At 49.7% G+C, this 17641-nt stretch overlaps 1 protein-coding gene across 2 annotated transcripts in view; it reads left to right on the forward strand.

Annotated features, from left to right (window-relative positions):
* LOC119441379 (solute carrier family 52, riboflavin transporter, member 3-B) overlaps window positions 1-17641 on the forward strand; it is a 91558-nt gene that overhangs the window by 60520 nt on the left and 13397 nt on the right. For both annotated transcript variants that reach the window (XM_037705990.2, XM_049661219.1), the window contains exons 2-3: window positions 5190-5492; window positions 7332-7528. In XM_037705990.2, coding sequence (XP_037561918.1) covers window positions 5232-5492; window positions 7332-7528 — 458 coding nt within the window. In that variant the 5' untranslated portion in view covers window positions 5190-5231. The remainder of the gene's footprint in view (window positions 1-5189; window positions 5493-7331; window positions 7529-17641) is intronic.

The following is a 17641-nucleotide window of genomic DNA, read 5'->3' on the forward strand; positions in this document are numbered from 1 at the left end:
ATAGCGCGACTTTGTACTAGGACGTTAGCCAAAGAATGAGTGAATGAATGAAAAACTTTATTTTCACAAAGGAGGTTTCCCAGCGTAGGTGGAGCCCTCAGTCCAGGGCCCCTTTGGCCTTTGCCATCTTGCGAGCTCTGTCGATCAGCTTGAGCTGTTCTTCAGGCTTCGAGCAGGATAGCGCAGCCTCCAACTGCTCCGGTGTTGGTGTTTTGTGCACTGGCGTTACCTTTGGTTTTTGGCAAGCCCATGTAACGTGGTAAAGCGTCGCGTGTTCCCCGCATAGCAGGCATTTATTGTCATAAGTTGCCGGATAAATTTTTCTGAGCAAACTCAGATTGGGGTATGTATTAGTCTGCAGTTGTCTCCAGGCAACCGACTGCTCTCTACTAAGGCCTTTGTGGGGAGGGGGTAGATCCTCCTTAGGGCTATTTGGCTTTCTAAAATTGCTCCATAGCGTCTGGTGACTGTGTCCGGTTCCCCGTCGTGGTGCGCCCCCCGGTTGGCGTATGCATGCTCGGGCGTTGGCTTCGGCACGCTGGTTCCCTGTCACAGTCTGATGGCCTCGTGTCCACGTAATGAAGCATCTCGAGAAGGTGATTTTTCTCGTCTTGAGTATGCGGATGGCCACAGCAGATATGCGTCCAGTGCTGTATCTTCTCCACGCTTCTTGCCAGTCCGTAAGTATTTCTGTAGTGGCCTCTTCGCCCTGGTGGCTTATAAGCTTTCCTAAAGATTGCCTCTAATTGTTCCTTTTCCTGCTCGAACGGAGTTTGATAGGGGACACTGTATACGATCCTACTGACCACGAGGACCTGTACTAGCCTACACGTGTCCTCTTCCTTCATAACTCGTCGTCCGTTTGAGATTCTTGCGATCATCCTCGTGATCTGCGCTGTGGTGTTTGCGAGCTCTCTGATCGTGCGATCAACACGACAGTTGCTTTGTATCCACATGCCAAGCATCTTAACTTGGGATACCTCAAATCAAATCAAATCAAATCAGTTTATTTCAGCATCAGATGAGACAGTACAACAGTCACAACAGTGATACTGTGGGGTGAAAGCAAAAAGCCATCAAGGCTTGACAAGGGCTTTCACACCATTTCACACCAGTTCCGGAGGGATACCTCCGGAACCTTCTTCACCCCTATGTAGATGTCTATGGAGTTTTGCAGATTGTATCCTCTTCCGTAGACTCTGAGCACTTCGGATTTCTCCGGGGAGCATGCAAGTCGGCAATGTTCGGTGTATGCGTGGACTGTATCAGCTGCACGCTGCAGAAGGTCTTGTTTTTCTCCTAAGGATCCCCTGGTCACCCAGATTGTGACGTCGTCTGCGTAGATGGCATGCCTGAGTCCTTCACTTTTTTCGAGCTTCCGTGCTAAGCCGATCATAACAATGTTAACAAGCATAGGGGATATCACAGAACCTTGCGGTGTTCCCTTTGGGGGCGTGTTGAAGGTGTCAGTCCTGATGCCTCCTATACCAATGGTGGCGGTTCTGTTACGGAGCAAAGCTTTGACGTAGTTGTGTATTGTGTGCCCGCAAACAATGTTGCTCAGACCCTCCAGCACAACGCTATGACTTACATTGTCGAATGCCGCTTTAAGATCGAACGCAAGCACGATATTTTCTCCGTATTTCGGCATGTTAATAAGCACCTCTTCCTTAATATGCAGGAGGATGTCTTGTGTTGAGAGGCATTTTCTGAATCCAAACATAGTGTGCGGCAGGAGCTCGTTATGCTCCACGTGAGTCTCCAACCTCTGAAGCACAATTCTCTAGTATACTTTTCCCAAGCAGGACGTTAGTGAAATGTGTCGCATATTTTCCAGGCAGGGAGTCTCCAGTCGTCCGGGATGGTCCCCCGTTCCCAGTGTTTATGACGAATTCTGTAAATCGTTTGATCGAGTTTTCGTCCAGGTTCCTTATCATGGCGTTGGTGATGCCATCCGTCCCTGGCGTGGTGTTCTTTGTGGTAGACATCACAGCGTGTCTGACTTCTTCTGTGGTAATGGGTTCATCTAGAGCGGGATTTACTTCACCCGTGTAGGCCAAGTTGCAGTTGACGTCCGTTGTATCCCCAACATAGCGCTGCTTGATGTTGTCTGGCATTTCCCGATCTGTGCCTTGGAATCAGTGCGCGATCCATTGGGTCGTCTTACGATCTTCGGACTTGGTCATGGTTGGGTCTATAAGCGCCCAGGGCCCATGTCTTTTTCCAGCCTAGGGTCCCCTGTAGCTCGTTGCATTTTTTGTCCCAGTTGCGCCCTGAGAGTTCTGTTGCATACTCTTCGGGTTGTCTGGTGACCTCGACGATCTTAAGTCTGAGTTTCCTGTTGTGCTTCTGCCGTTTCCATCTTCTTAGTAGCCCACGTCGGGCGTCCCATAGGTGTAACAGATGCTTATCCACCTCGGGTGTGTTGGTGGTGAGGGCTAACTTTCGGGTTAGCCTTTTGCAGTCTGCCTTGATTCCTGCTACCTAGCTCGTAATGTCTGTGATCTCAGCGTCTTCCGACTCCGCCCTAGTTTTTCTATAGGCTACCCAGTCGGTGAGCCTAGCCTGGCCAAGTCTTTTCCTGATCGGGAGGGTTTCTATCTTAATGCGCAAAATACAATGGCCGCTGCCGAGCGTTTCCCCGTCATTTTCCCATCGAGCATCCCTTGCCCCTCTGACGAATGCCAAGTCTGGGCATGAATCTCGGTTGATACTGTTCCCCACTCGCGTGGGTTGGGTGTGGTCTCTGATGAGACGTCTTCTGCGGTCCGCTTCTCTAGCTGGATCCCTGCCTTTTTGAGTTTCCTTACGTAGCCCCAGCTTTTGTGCCAGGTATTAAAATCCCCCAGGATGACGTGACCATTCTTGCCTGCTGTTTGTTCTGCCTTGCGTAGCAGGTAGCCGAATTGCTTTCCTATGGCTGGGTGGGCTGTAAATGTTGAGGAGAAAGATGCTTTCTTGGCTTCTTTTTTGGGTAATGATTTCAATAAAGACGTGGTCAATGTACGTTGCGTCGATGTCGTGTCTGACTGCGGTGACCACTTTGGCAACCAGCGTCGCGACCCTACTTTGCCCCTGCCCCTCATAGACTGAGTAGCCCGCAAGGGTGGGTGAGCAGCCGGTTTCCTGTAGGGCGATTATGTCTGGCTGAGCTCTGCAATCAGTGATGTGCCGCGGGTTTTCCTTAGCCGAAGAAAAGACAAGGACAAGCGCTCACTTTCAACTGGAGTCTTAATTGCAAACGCATCATGCGGAATCAAGTAGCCCAAAATCTTGACTTTCTCTCGAGCACCCTATGTCACCGGGCTATATTAAAAGAGCTGCAGGTGGTTAGGCATTACCCTGCTCTCAAGCTGGGCCGTTCCCTCTCAACCCGAATTTGGTGCGGCTAGGGCTATGTCCCGCTTTCGCATAAGGCGCAACACCGTTCGGTGATGGGAGTGTTGTCGAACTACGGTCGACTTTGGCCTAATATTTTTTGTTACTGGGGGACATTGGTCTGAATATTAGGTTTTCAAGCAGCACTCGCTTTTCGTGAAACGTGCAGTCGAGGCAGTTTCCTCAATGTACACACTTGCAGCGTGAACGTAAACGCTGGTGCCATTCATGCTTCTGCCGCCTGAAGAAGACGTCACTGCACCTGTGTCCATCAATTTAAAAAAAAAGATTACCGATGCCCGTGCAACCGGTGGCCGTACAAAATTTTTGAATTGAATTTTGTGGTTTTGCATGCCAAAAGCATGATTTCACTATGATGCACGCCGTAGTGGGAGACTCCGGATTAATTTTGACCGCCAGGGGATCTTTAAGGTGCCCCGAATGCACGGGACATGGGCGTTTTTGCACTTGGCTCCTATCGAAATGTGGCCGCCGCGGCGGCGATTTGATCCCGCGACTTCGTGCTTTGCAGCGCAACAGCATAGCCGCTAAGCCACCGCGGAGGGCGCAACAAAGTTTTTCTCACATGCGGAAAGGTCTTAGTCGGACAAGCAGACCCTTGCATCAGTGATCAAGCTGTGTAACATCAGCTTCTTATCAAGAATCTGGCCATGTCGCATCTCTATCAGTATACCTACGGTATGTGAGCCTATGGTCCTTATATAGAAATCGAATTGGGGCTAAAAGTGAAGACATACTTGATTGAAAATTATTGCATGTGTTTTAGATTCAATGACTGAGAAGGCTTTCATTACTGACACGTTTGTCACGTTGCCCACATGTTAACAAAACTTACGCGAAACACTTGTGATTAGGCTTCGTCGAATAATTGAAAATAACTGTAGATATTCATTCACGCTTATGCGTGGTGCATTTCGTGTACACTCCTTATTTATTCATGTTCAGTTGTCGTCTCATATGAATTTACTCTAGTTCCGTGTAGGGCCTGTCCTATGCCTATCTTTCTTTCGTCCTCGTGCATACTGAGTGTTTGTTGCAATATGCAAGCATCGATTAATTTGCTAGTAGGTGTAGAAGTAAATTACCTTTAGGCCGCCCTTGCTGTGATATAATGGCCGTGTCGTGACTAGCACGTGCCCGGAAAGCTAACTAAATTAGAGCAGTACTTGTTTCATTTCTCAAAACAAGCTCGGTAAGGAACCTTCATTTTCAGGTGTTTCCTTGAACAGCGATATTCTTCCCTCGCCACGTAGAAGTTCCATACTTGTTCTGTTTACCCACATTGCTTGCTATATCCTGATTTACAGGTTCCCGAAAGGCGAAAGAGAAAAAGCAAGACGTAAGACGTACGTTAATCTTCTCAACAACGTCCGTCAAAAATCTTGTCGACAAAGCTTTTCTGTTGATTTTCTGTTGAATAAACAGCTTTTCTGTTGATTTCCTCAAGCACCATAGTCCCTACCCGAAGTTGCATATCTGGTTTTTGTTACGTGTATGATTCCTGGACAAGACTTTCCACTCTCCGTAGCCCATTCTATTAATTCCCACACGGGTCAGCGTAAGGAGGCGGTCAGTTTACAGAGTCGTTATCGACTAAAATATTGCACTTACTTTTTTTGATCAATCAAGAGGAGGCAGAGATTACAAGCGTCAGTCTCTGACAGAGGTCTCTGCGCCCCCGTACTTTTAGGGGCAACTTGAATGAAATAATAAATAATAATTGAATGAATGAATGGTTTTAAATTGAGGGTTCATGATGTTCTTCTCCTAATAGAGTTGTTTACCCGCAGCCATCAGGTACGAGCTGAATAGGAAGGATCTAGGAGCTCGGCATGGACCGGCCTCCTCCAGCTTCTAGCAGCATGGAGCCCCCATCCTCCGGGCCGAGCGGGTGGCCGCGGGTGCTCGTGTCGGTCTGTTCACTGCTGTTCGGTGTGAGCGCCTGGGTGAGCGTGAACGGCCTCTGGGTTCAGATGCCGCTGCTCGTGCCCGTGCTGCCCGAGGGCTGGAAACTTGGCTCCGTGCTCGTCATCGTCATCCAGATTGCCAACGTGGGACCGCTGGCTTACACGCTCGCACGCAACCATCTCGGGGTAGGCCACCACGCTCACACACACCGGCAGTCTCTCTGGGCCGCGTCTGCGCAGTGCTGTAGCACATTGTCGAAACGCATACGGCATCTTCAGATGGTCGTTTCTGAGCGCTCTAGCGCGCTCCAAGACGGCCGATCGTGTTCGAGTGGTCAAAAAGGGGCGCACCGGCTACATTTGGATGACTCTTTCCGATCGCCCGACTCCGAGATCAGAGCACCGAGGGGCGCTGCCAGAACTGCCGTCGGAGCAGCCGAGAAATCTGGTTGCTTTTTCGTCACGTGACTACGCCCTTTCCCTGTGTTGCGCTAGCGAACTCTGGTCCGTTCGCGGCGACGACGATTATCGTTTCCGGCATCGCTGGCCGCGTTAACGGAAGTTCCCCGTTGCTTTCGCTTCCTTCCCTCTCAGTGTCGCGAATAGCAGCCGGCTGCTCGGTTGCCTGCAAGATAATCTCCCACGTGCATCCAGAGTGCCTTCGAAATGCGTCCCCTCGAATTCAGACGATCACAGCGACCATCCGAAGATGAGATTACATAGTTGAGTGGATCAGTGAACCTTCTTATTTATCAAATAATACTTTAATTGCCAGTCATTCTTCTGGTCGAAATTAGTTGGGTCAGGTCCCGAGTAAGTTCAGACAGATCTCTACTCTTGCTCCACAATGAGGAAAGCAACGACACAATGACATCAATGCTCCGAATAAAATGACGCATGTGGGCCTGTCGGGGCGGAAGTCACGCATAGGCACCAGCTCCGAGTCAACGGAGGGAAAATACAGCATCAATGTAGTGCCTCTTAGGTGCTGTTAGCATGACAGTCAACCCGCGAAGCAATTCTTTACTATACTAGAGAACGTTAGCTAATTCCTTCGCCTCCTAAGCTGCGCCTGCGATTGCATTCGAGTGAGCTTGGTATGCTTGTTATGCTATGTTCACTCACGAAACTGTCGCTGGCAAGCAATAATCAATTAAAAAAACGACATTGTGAGTTGATGCGATGTTTATCTACACAAATGGCCAGTTTTGTTGATGTTTTCTTACTTCACGAATGCGAATCAACATATCAGATTAAGCTAAGAATCATTGCATTAACGGTCATTACTTGGTTTAGAACTTTTTAGTCGATGTTGAACCCAATGCTCGGAATATATATATATATATATATATATATATATATATATATATCTTATATATCTATCTTATATATATATATATATATATATATATATATTGGTAAAATATTGCACCTTTATATTATACTGCCGATAGGCGTCGCCTTGGCTCTTGAACACTGCGAACACTGACATGGTAAATAAGTTAATGATAAGCTGTAGCAATTACCCGTTTGCATGCACCTTGTGTTGTTCTCGAAAAGAAAGCATTCTTTGCTTTCCGGTGATACCGAAGTTTCCACCGTTTCTATACGCAGTATGGTGGCAAACTGAAATCTATGCACCTGCTATCCAATATTTTCTCCCCTTCATTTTTAATAAAAGCCAAGATTATGCATACTGCTTTCTCCTCCACACTTCAACAAGTCTAGTGGCATCTGCATAACGTTGACTTCTCGTAAATAAGACGTCCCGAAGGTCATGAAAACAATGTAGCGGAAGAGCCCAATCAACCCAATCAAGATAAACTGTTATTTCATATATGTACTGTCGTAACGTGAGGTTCTTTGCACGGATGCCTGCGCACGATTGCAACGCTTTTGTGTGTGCCAGGTGCGCCTGATGCGAATCTTTTTCAGTGGCTTCGTTTCGTCTGCGTCGTAGCGCGCTAGAAGCTGCCCACCAGTTGAGATATGTGCAGTAAATGTGGACGTGCCCTGTCGCACCAGATCCGTTCCTCGGTGCACGCGACGCTGCTCGTGGGGCTGACGGCGAGCGTGCTGATGGTGTTCCTGTGGCGGCGCACGGTGGGCGAACACAGCGTGGCCTTCATCGCTCTCGCCTTCTTCCTGTCCTGCGTTGACTGCACCAGTTCGGTGCTCTACATGCCCTTCATGGCCCGCTACCCGCCGCAGTTCCTTTTCTGGTACGGTGCAGCCCACGTACCCACATACACAGTGAAACCCGCATATAACACGATTACGCGATGAGCGAAAACTTGCTTGATATGTGCATCTTTGTTACCCCTTTCAGGCCACTAGTTAATTGATTAATTTAAAGCTTCATTTCACCGCATTTCTTACATCTTCAGAATCGCAGGAAGCGTACAGCTATAGAATAGAATAGGAATATTCGATTGCTTAGTGAGTTTTGTCAAGTTTACAGAATGTGGTTTCCGTGCGAATACTGACTACAGGAATACCAAGTATAAAAACATCCGCTATTTCTTGTCTAGAAGGCCTAATATGCACCCATACAGCCACTTAGGAAACTATTCCTGGTGCAACACATTGTGAAAAACAATACAATACTCAATCGCGCTGCACACAACGACATACTGACACCGATAAAAACTACCCAATCGCCTGCTTTACCTCATGTTTTACTAAAAGATATTGCCCATTTTATTCACGTTTCCAGCACACTTCCAATCACAAGTACTTCAAGATATATGTGACATATTTTCAATATTATTACTTTCATCAATGATCTTGCTGTTGATGCATAATCTTGGTGTAGTGTAAACAGCGCCTTAAAAGGTTAAGACTTGATGGCGGATTTGTTGGTTCAGATTCACAGTGAACGAATAACGGCGCGAAATTGCGAGGACGAGAAGGCGATGCACACACGTGCTAACAACTGTCACAACAGCTGTAAGTCGGTACCTGTGTGTGTCCCCGTCCCCTCCTGATTTCGCACTGTCATTGGTTCCCTTGGTGTGTACAGTATTCCGTTGTACTCTAACCCGTAGTTAAGGAATGTTTTTTCATAAAGGGTTATGAATTCCTTGTACGCGTGTTTGCCAAACTATACAGGGTGTTTAAGTTAACTTGGGGCAAACCTTAAAAATATGCAAATGTACGTAGCTGGCCAGAACCAAAGTAATGTTGTTTGCCGTCGCTTGGGAATGCTCATATTATTTTTCATTCCACCTAATTAGATAGTTAGTCTTCACTAAATAATCAACTTCTCAATATAATTAGACGAGAGGTGTCAATGAGAACATTCTCGAACAACATGAAAAACTGCCGATACAGCTTTCTGTTGCTCAATACGTGCTACATAAAAGTGTTTTTTCGAGCGTAAAACAAGCCCGCGAATACACGCGAAGTGCCTCGAGTGGCCACTAACGCGGCAATTTTGCGTGTATTCGCGGGCTTCTTTGACGCTCTAAAAATCACTTTTATGTAGCACTTATTGAGCAACAGGAAGCTGTATCGGTAGTTGTTCATGTTGCTCTACAATGTTCTATTGACACCTTTCGTCTAACTATAATTTTTAATAAGTTGATTATTTATTACGACTAATTATCTAATTAGGCGGAATGAAAACATAATCTGAGTATCTCCAAGCGACGGCAAACAACATTACCTTGGTTCTGACGAGCTACGTTCCATTTGCATATTTTTAAAGTTTGGCCCAAGTTAACTGAAACACCCTGTATATTAGTTGTGGACACGATGGAATGCAGATATTCGCGCTATTTTTTCTTATGCGTTACCGACATGTTCACCTTTGCACCTTGCTGCGTTGAACACAATCATCTTTATATTTCGCGTGCGGCGGTCACAGTTTACAGCAAGTCACATTTAATTTTTTTACATTTCTCGCTAGGCTTTTGCTTTCGTATAACCGAGCAGAAATGATGACTATGATTGAAAATTGTTTTAGAAAAGCACTGCAGGAAAATACTTCTGTAAGCACAGTGAAGCGCGGAACTTCAGCCCTCAAATAACTCGGCTGCTCCAATCCTTATGGTGCCCAAGAAAACTGGTGACTGGAGGTCATGCGGTCACTACCGGGGTCTGAACACTAAAACTGTTCCAGGTCGGTATTCTTTGCCCGACATTCAGGATTTCCCCAGTGTTCTTCACGGCGCCAACATCTTTTCGAAGATTCACCTTGCCCAAGCATAACACAAGATAACCGTGGCAGAGCAAGATATACCGAGGGCAGCTATCACGACACCCATGGGACTCTGAGTTCCTGCGAATGCCGTTTGATCTTCGGAACGCCGCCCTGTCATTCCAACGTTTTATTGGCTCGGTCACGCGTGGTGTCCCCTTCGTCTTCGCCTGCGTGGATGACCTGTTAGTGGTGAGTTGTTCCGTCGAAGAGCACTTGCAACGTCTACGCCTTTTGCTCCAACGCCTATCTGGACAGCCGGTTTGGCGTTTCAACCCTCTATTTTCTCGGTCGTCACCTGCACTGGAATGGTATTCGCCCATTCTCTTCGAAAGTGCAAGCTGTAGACGCCTTCCCCAACCAGCTACCACCACAAAGCTGCGCCAGTTCCTTGGCACGGTATAAGCTTTTAGTTCCAATTCATAAGCAGCTGTGCTGCTCTAGTGGAGCCCTTGGACAGCCTGCTTACAAACAAGAGCATGAATTCTTGCTGTCTCGTGACGCCGCCGTCGAAGATGCCTTCAACGCATTCAAGAGCGCTTTGGCCTAGGCCACGATGCTCGCAAATCCCAAACCCGCAGCGCCACTGGCACGCATGACTGGTAGGTCCAGTTAGACCGTGGGCGTGGTCCTTTAGCAACGCATCAGCTATTCCTGGTAGCCACTAGCCTCTGTTTCTAAAAAAGTTGTCGCAGTTTCACCTGAAAGGCGAAGCATCAATTGCGATAGCAAATTTGAAGAGAGCTATACGGAGTAATGATAGCAGCTTTATCAGCTGTATAAACTTGGACATGCAGCAGCACCGGCAACACGCAGAACTGTTGTCGACACCGCCGGCGTTTTGCCCGCGTTCGCTCAAAATGCGTGCGGCGTTGGTGACTGTTACCGGAGCCTCTGATATAAATAGGCACTTCGTGCCGCAGCTAAACGTCGCCTCCCTTCCCTGCCCCTCCCCCACAGCCTTTCGCGCGTCGGAAGAAGGTACGTTTACTCTACATATATGGTGATTGTAGAGGAGGAAAGAGACGCCTACTTCTGCAGCCCTTAAGGGAGCACAGCGCAGAACGCGCGTTTGTTCTCCGCCGTGCGTTCACTCCCCGTGAAAGCGCGCGTCCCTCGCGCTCTTTCACTCGCACATACAGCGTTCGGCGGCGCGCGGCGACGATTTCATCTCCATTGACGTCATACGGAACCTCACGGCGACGGCAACGGCGACGGCGACGCCGACGGCAGAAATCTGCTTTTGAGTGTCCATATAATTGCTATCGCAATAAAACATTGTTGCGGGGAAGAGAATGATGAAGGTGTCCCGAAAACAGGACGAAGAGTCTGGCTGCAGCTGCTTGAGCGCCATTTTTATCGCATGTAAATACACTCCTGTCTGCATCTGTGCGCCTGCCTCTTTCCTGCATCATTTCGTTGAGCTGTGGAGTACAAGTACGGAACTTCGCAGCGGACGTCACCTACCTGCCGCCTCGATAGTGGACAAAGCGACAACACCTCAGCAGTCTGTGCCTACGGTCATCTGGGCCCATCCTGGAGATCTGGGAACATTTTGTGGCACGAACGGCTCTGATATCGAGGACTGGCTTGACATGTACGAGCGAGTCTGCAACCACAACAAGTGGGATCAGACGGTGATGCTCGCGAACCTCATATTCTATATTCGAGGAACCGCGCGGTAATGGTATGAGACGCATGAAGTCAACTTAACTAGCTGGGACGTCTTTAAAGAGAAACTGCGAGACCTGTTTGGCCGACCTATCGGCCGTCAGTTGGCAGCGAAAAAGGATCTTGGATGCCGTGCTCAGACTTCAACAGAATCTTATGTTGCTTACATACAAAATGTGCTAGGCCTCAGCCGCAAGGCCGACAACAACATGACAGAGGCATACAAAGTTGGTCGCATCTTAAAAGGCATAGCAGACGATGCCTTCAACCTTCTCATGTGCAGGAACTGTGCGACGGTGGATGCAATTATCAGAGTGTCGGCGCTTTGAACAAGCGAAGAGTCGCCGAATCGCTCCAACGTTCGACAGACTTCCCAATACCAACGCAACGTCTTCGTGCGAAGGCCCACCGCGGTTAACTCTGGTGCCGGAGTCGCAAGGCCTAACACGCATTATTCGCCGTGAGCTAGAGGCCATGTCTCCGGCTCCAATTCGGTCTGACTTACGGGACAGCCTGCCCTCCATCGCACTGATACAAGCGGTTCTTCCTGAGGAGATACCAAGTTTTGCGCTTCCGTCTCCCTGCCCGGTGCGCTCTTCCAACGCTTATCAGGTTCCTCGGGTTGTTCACCCCGCACGATGGGACTCTATATCGTCGCAGCGTCCACCCTGATGGTCCCGAGCTCCTGCAAGTCGTTCCAAGGCACCTCCGACTCGCGGTGCTCCAGCAGCACTACACGACGCTCCCACTGCTGGACACCTGGGTGTAGCTCGTACATACGACCGCGTGAGACGCCGCTTCTTCTGGACCGGAATTTATCACTCTCGGCGCCGTTATGTCGCTGCTTGCGATCTGTGTCAGCGACGAAAGACGCCTGCATTGCCTCCAGCTGGTTTCCTTCAACCTGTTGACCTCCCCACGGAGCCATTTTCACGCGTGGGGGTCGACCTACTTGGCCCTTTTCCGATTTTCCTACCAGCGGAAACAAGTGGATTGCAGTGGCCACAGATTATGCAACCAGATATGCCATCACGCGAGCAATTCTATGCAACCATCTGCGCGGCAGATGTCGCCGACTTTCTGCTCCACGATGTAATCATACGCCCCGGAGCCTCTCGCCAGTTACTTACGGATCGTGGCCGTTACTCCCTATCGAATGATCTGAAGTGAAGGCGCGAAGACAACGATGGACGAAGAGAGAAAACACACACAGGGCGCCGTCGTCGTCTTCGCGCCTTCACTTCTGATAATGCCTAACCAACACGCCCAACTATTCATTCTAACTACCTTTCGAAGGTCGTCGATGATCTGCTCCGCTTCTGTGCTACTGAGCACAGATTCGCTACCGCCTACCACCCCCGAACGAATGGCCTCACCGAACGCCTCAACCGAACGCTAGCTGAAGAGCTTGCCATATACGCTTCCGGCGATCACCATGACTGGGACGTTGCTCTGCCCTACATCACCTTTGCTTATAATTCCTCTCGTCACGACACCGCCGGATTTTCACCGTTCTACCTTTTCTTTGTAGGCGACCCTTCATTACCCATGGACACGTTACTTCCCTACGACTTACAGACACCAACCGCTTACGCCCGTGATAGTATTGCCCTGACCGCCGAGACTCACCAAATCGCTCGTGATCACCTTACTGCCTCGCAAGGTTCCCAAAATTGCCGTTACGACCGTCGGCACCGAGAAGCCCATTTTTCCCCTGGTGCTCTTGTGCTCTTCTGGACACCTTCGCGTCGTGTCGGCTTGTCCAAAAGGTCTTATCGCGTTACTCAGGTCCCTACAAGACCTTGCGCCAACTCTCTGACGTGACGTACAAGATTGCACCGGCAGGCGAGTCTTCAATGCCTCCCAACGTAAGTAGCGATGTTCTGGTTGCCCGACTCCAGCCCTATGTACCGACCCTAATTGACGCTCCATAACCTGCACCGGGACGGAGCTACCCCGCCGGGAGGGTTATGTTGCGGGGAAGAGAACGATGAAGGTGTCTCGAGAAGAGAAGGACAAAGACTATGGCTGCTGCTTGAGCGTCATTTCTATCTCCTGTAAATACCCTCCCGTTTGCATCTGTGCGCCTGCCTCTTTCCTGCATCAATATCACTCCCGCTCAGGCCCGCTACACCAGTTTCGGTCGAGAGTTCCTCGGCATTTACCTCGCCGTCCGTCATCTTTGGCATATTTTCGAATGCCGTACTTTTACCATCTTTCGCAATCAAAAGCCCTTATGAGCTTCGCCGATCACCGTCGACATATACGCCGCGATAGGTCCCCCACCTCTCCTTTATGTCCTACTTCTCTACTGACACGTCAACGGCGACCAAAATGGGTGTGCTGACGCTCTCAGCCTTGTGGACACCGTGACGTCATAATCTATCTTGGCACCGCTGTAAGTGCAGACCCTCGCCAGGCCTCGCAATAATCTAATGATTCCGAACTCCATCAGCTCCGCTAATCTGCTACATCATTGTAATTCGGAAATACACTGCTTGATCGCGTCTCACTCGTACTGCGTACTTCTCCAAGAACGCCGAGATGTTTCGTCTCCAGCATGCTGCGCAGACAGCTTTTCAACCTACTGCATGCACCAAGTTGCCCGTCCCTGCGTTAATTCCACGTTTCGCTTTATTTGCTCGCATTACGTGTGGCCGCGGATGAACGCCGATGTACTATCGCGCTCAATACGAGCTGTAACACATGAGCCGTGGCCTCAGCGACGCTCTAGCGGAAAAAGTGAAGGGGTTTGTTGTGGCTCGAGGTGGCGTTCAGGGCCAAGAACCCACCAAGCCCATTGATGAGGGCGTCCAGTGGTAGGAAAAAGGAAATATGGATTAGTTTAGATTATATACACTGGTGGTGGCGTCGAGCAGAGGTAGAACACCCGACCTCAAATCGGAAGGTCGTAAGTTCGAATCCTACTCCAGTCCACTACATATTCAGGCGTGGAGTGGTGCCTGACACCGGCAAATATACAGGGTGCCTCAGCTATCTTTAGCCAGGGTTTAAAAATACTCCGATGCACCCTAAGACGATGCGACCAAATGCATTTTTCTTACCATCGTATGGAGTGAGTCAGACTATTTCTTGTGTTCCGATTAATTGGTTTACTAGTCAAGATTAATTAATTAACTTCCAAAGCAACAGCGTTAGGCAAGTAATTCCTACAGAAAAGAAGTAGTCAAACGGCCAATAAAAATTTTCTAACTTTCTCTATATTCTTAATTGGTGTTTTCCAGATTACTGCAGATGCCCGCGAAATACAAAAAAAAAAGACACGTGGCATACGCGCTTGCGCGCCGCGATTGCAGTGCTCTCAAACTTCGCGCGTACGAACGAACATCGCATTTAGCCGGGTGTACCGCCGCTTAATCGACGACAGGTCGAAGGTGAAGACGTTCGTTATGTGATTTACGCCAGCGATATCGCTTCCCTCGCGGCGGTTCATGATTGCGATAAGCACTGCAGACACATCGAGTATCGTTTGCGTTGCCGTAAGGAACGGTTGCGTCATTTCGCGATAGCTGTAAGGACAATAAATATGCCCGAAAAAAAACTTTCAAAACGCTGACAATGGCGGAATAACGGACACCTCAATGGCCATAGACTTTTTTTTTATTGATGTTATGTTTATTAGGCGACATGCGCTTTCATAACACGTACTCCAAGAGGTCGCCTTGTGTTGCGATACAACACTGGGACCTTTTGAGCAAGTTTGTTGTCGCTGCCTTGAGTACGATCGGTGAAATGTCGCAGCATACTTCAGTTATCCTCTCCTGTAAGTCTTCTGGGGTCGTCGTTTCCGTTTTGTATACGCGATCCTTAATGTAGCCCCACAAAAAAAAAAAAGTCAAGAGGGTTAAGGCCGGACGACCTTGCCGGCCACTGAACGGGCCCGTTTCTCCCAATCCACTGCCCTGGGAAGTTCTGATCAAGCCATGCGCGTGCTTCGCTAGAGCTGTGGGCTGGCGCCCCGTCATGCTGATACCACATCGCGCCAAGCCGAGCCAGCGGCATGTCGCAGCGAAAGTCTTCAACAGGCCCTTTAAGAATCTCACCTACCTCCGGCCGGTCAGTGTGTTGTTGAAAAATAGTGGGCCAATGATTTTGCTGTCATGTAGGTCCAGGAAAGTTTTCATAGCAGTAACACTTGCGGCGCGAGAGTAATTAGAAAGGATGAAACGGGCGGCTCGGTTTTGAATAGCTTCAAGAGAGGAGGTAAGCGAGGCAGAGTGAGGATCCCAGATACGGGCGGCATATTCGAGTTTCGACCTTACAAGTGTTTTATACAATAACTGTTTTAAAGAGCCACTTGTACTTCGGTGTATGTTGTTCTCCCTGATATTGGACGGGGGGCGCTCGTTCGCGGAGCTTCACTACAGCACTACACTCCGCCTCCCTTGCGACTTCTCGCCGCCGCCGCCTTCCTTTGCTCTAGCCACTCACGAGTATGTGCAACGTCTACAGAGCCTCTTCCGTGATCTGAAGCCCTGCCCGACACGCCAAATCCCCGTACATACACCCTCCAGTACAAGTGACCTCTCCAAGGCTACTCACGTCTTAGTGCGCTAGAGACAGGTTCAGCCTGCTCTGCACTCACAAAACCTCGGGCCATTTCCTGTACGGGATGAAACTCGCGAGTTCACATACGTCGTGGACATCCATAGGAAACCTGACGCCGTCACTCTTCAGCGGCTCGAGCCTGCTTATTGCGAGCCGCCTCCTACAGTATCACCTCAAGTGTAAGCCGTGGATCTCGCTATTGCTAGTCGTGCTGACTCATCTCGAGTACGCTGAGTTTCCCGGCGTTGCTAACATCACCCGTTCGCAGTCCACGCTGCTTTCTAGCATCGGGGAGCCCTGTAGCGGCAGCGCCATCTTTGTGACCGTTGAACCGATATAGCGTATGTACTGGCATTTTGTAGCGATGCCTTTTCCGGATATTATTGCCTTTCGGCGCTTATCGCGTTCTTGAGTGGTCAAATCGACGCTTTGCCCAAGGCCAAGTGTCGCTTTGACCACTCACGAACGCGAAAAGCGCCAAGAGGCATTAGCATCAAAACATTAGTAGCCCTTCCCCTGTCGGGGTAATGGGAGTAAGCGAAGCTTGTCGTGTGTTTCTTCGGTGTTCCTCCTCACGAATTGCACTGACGAGTACCACGTTGTGCTCGAACCACAACCGGTCACATGCACTGCAGCTGGCTCCGAAGTTCCGGTTGAGAAACTCGCGTTGAAACCAGGCTGTCACACCGGGGAAGTTGGCGCTAGCGTTGCCGAGGCGTGCACCACCGTTGTCGGGTTCCTGGAGAGCTAGACGACGCTGACGTTTGGCCTCAACATCGCGCTCCCTCAACTCGGGGTGCGCGGCTCTTCGCTGACGTTTCGCCTGGGATTGGGAAGCCCTCACGCTATAATCGGCACGTCGACGACGAGCCCTTTCCCGAGCGCGTTCATTCTGGATGGATTTCCATGAAATTTCTTCAAAATTAAATCTGTCCGTTACGTAGGACAATAAGTGGCTCATACCCCCTTAAGCAATGGCTCATGGCCTCCCCATTACGACGACAGAAGAGAAGTGAAACGTTTACGCTGGAATGTACTGATGCGTCATGCACTGATGCGTCATGTACTGATGCAAATAAACATCATTGTCATTGTCATTGTCATGATTAGCGGAAACGCGGCCAGCTGTGGAAGCAGACGACGACGACGAACGCGGGAGCAGTGGCACGAGTGCGTGCCGAGCACGAGCGCGTTCCGACCGCGTGTGAAGCTGTGAGAATAGCTGGTTTTGTAGCGAAAGCTACACTGGCCACATTCTCGCCGTTTCGCTGTGGCCGGTGGCAGCACCGCGAGCTGAGCCGTTGTCCAGCAACCGCCGCAGCTGGCAGCGTTTCTTCCTCTATGGTCTGACCACCCCGCGTCGTCTTACCGGCGTCTGACCTCGCGGCAAGCGGCGTCTGACACGCGTCTTTCGCCCGCCGAACTGCTTCACTGGAGAGGGTCCGGAATGCCAAGCGCGCGAAGCTAGCGTCGGAGACTGAGGAAGAGCTTTACACCTTGCTTATATCGATGAGTGTATACTTAAGCATAATAATTACAGCTAAATCAAAGACTAACCAAGTGAAACCACGACTTAACCAGGCTAAACCAAGCTTTCGCTTTGCATATCCAGGGTTAGCTGAGCTAAGCCGCAGCGATTTTTTATCCTTAAATCGCTGTCGCAGGCTAGCGTATACAAGCTTCGCTTGAAAAGGCTCCGCTACAGAATACCGGCGCTGGTTGGGCCGCGAGTGCGTGGAGCGCTCCAGCTGGCGCACCTAAACTGACCCGTGAAATAAAGAAAGAAGAAGGGATTACTCGCAGAACCCAGTGACAGATGGCAAACAAATAAACAAACAAACAGAACGGACCTCTCGTCGGGTCTCCGTCTCGCTCCACAGACACGACAACTGCA

The sequence above is a fragment of the Dermacentor silvarum genome, chromosome 2 (genome assembly GCF_013339745.2).
Source record: "Dermacentor silvarum isolate Dsil-2018 chromosome 2, BIME_Dsil_1.4, whole genome shotgun sequence".
Taxonomy (NCBI): Eukaryota; Metazoa; Arthropoda; class Arachnida; order Ixodida; family Ixodidae; genus Dermacentor; species Dermacentor silvarum.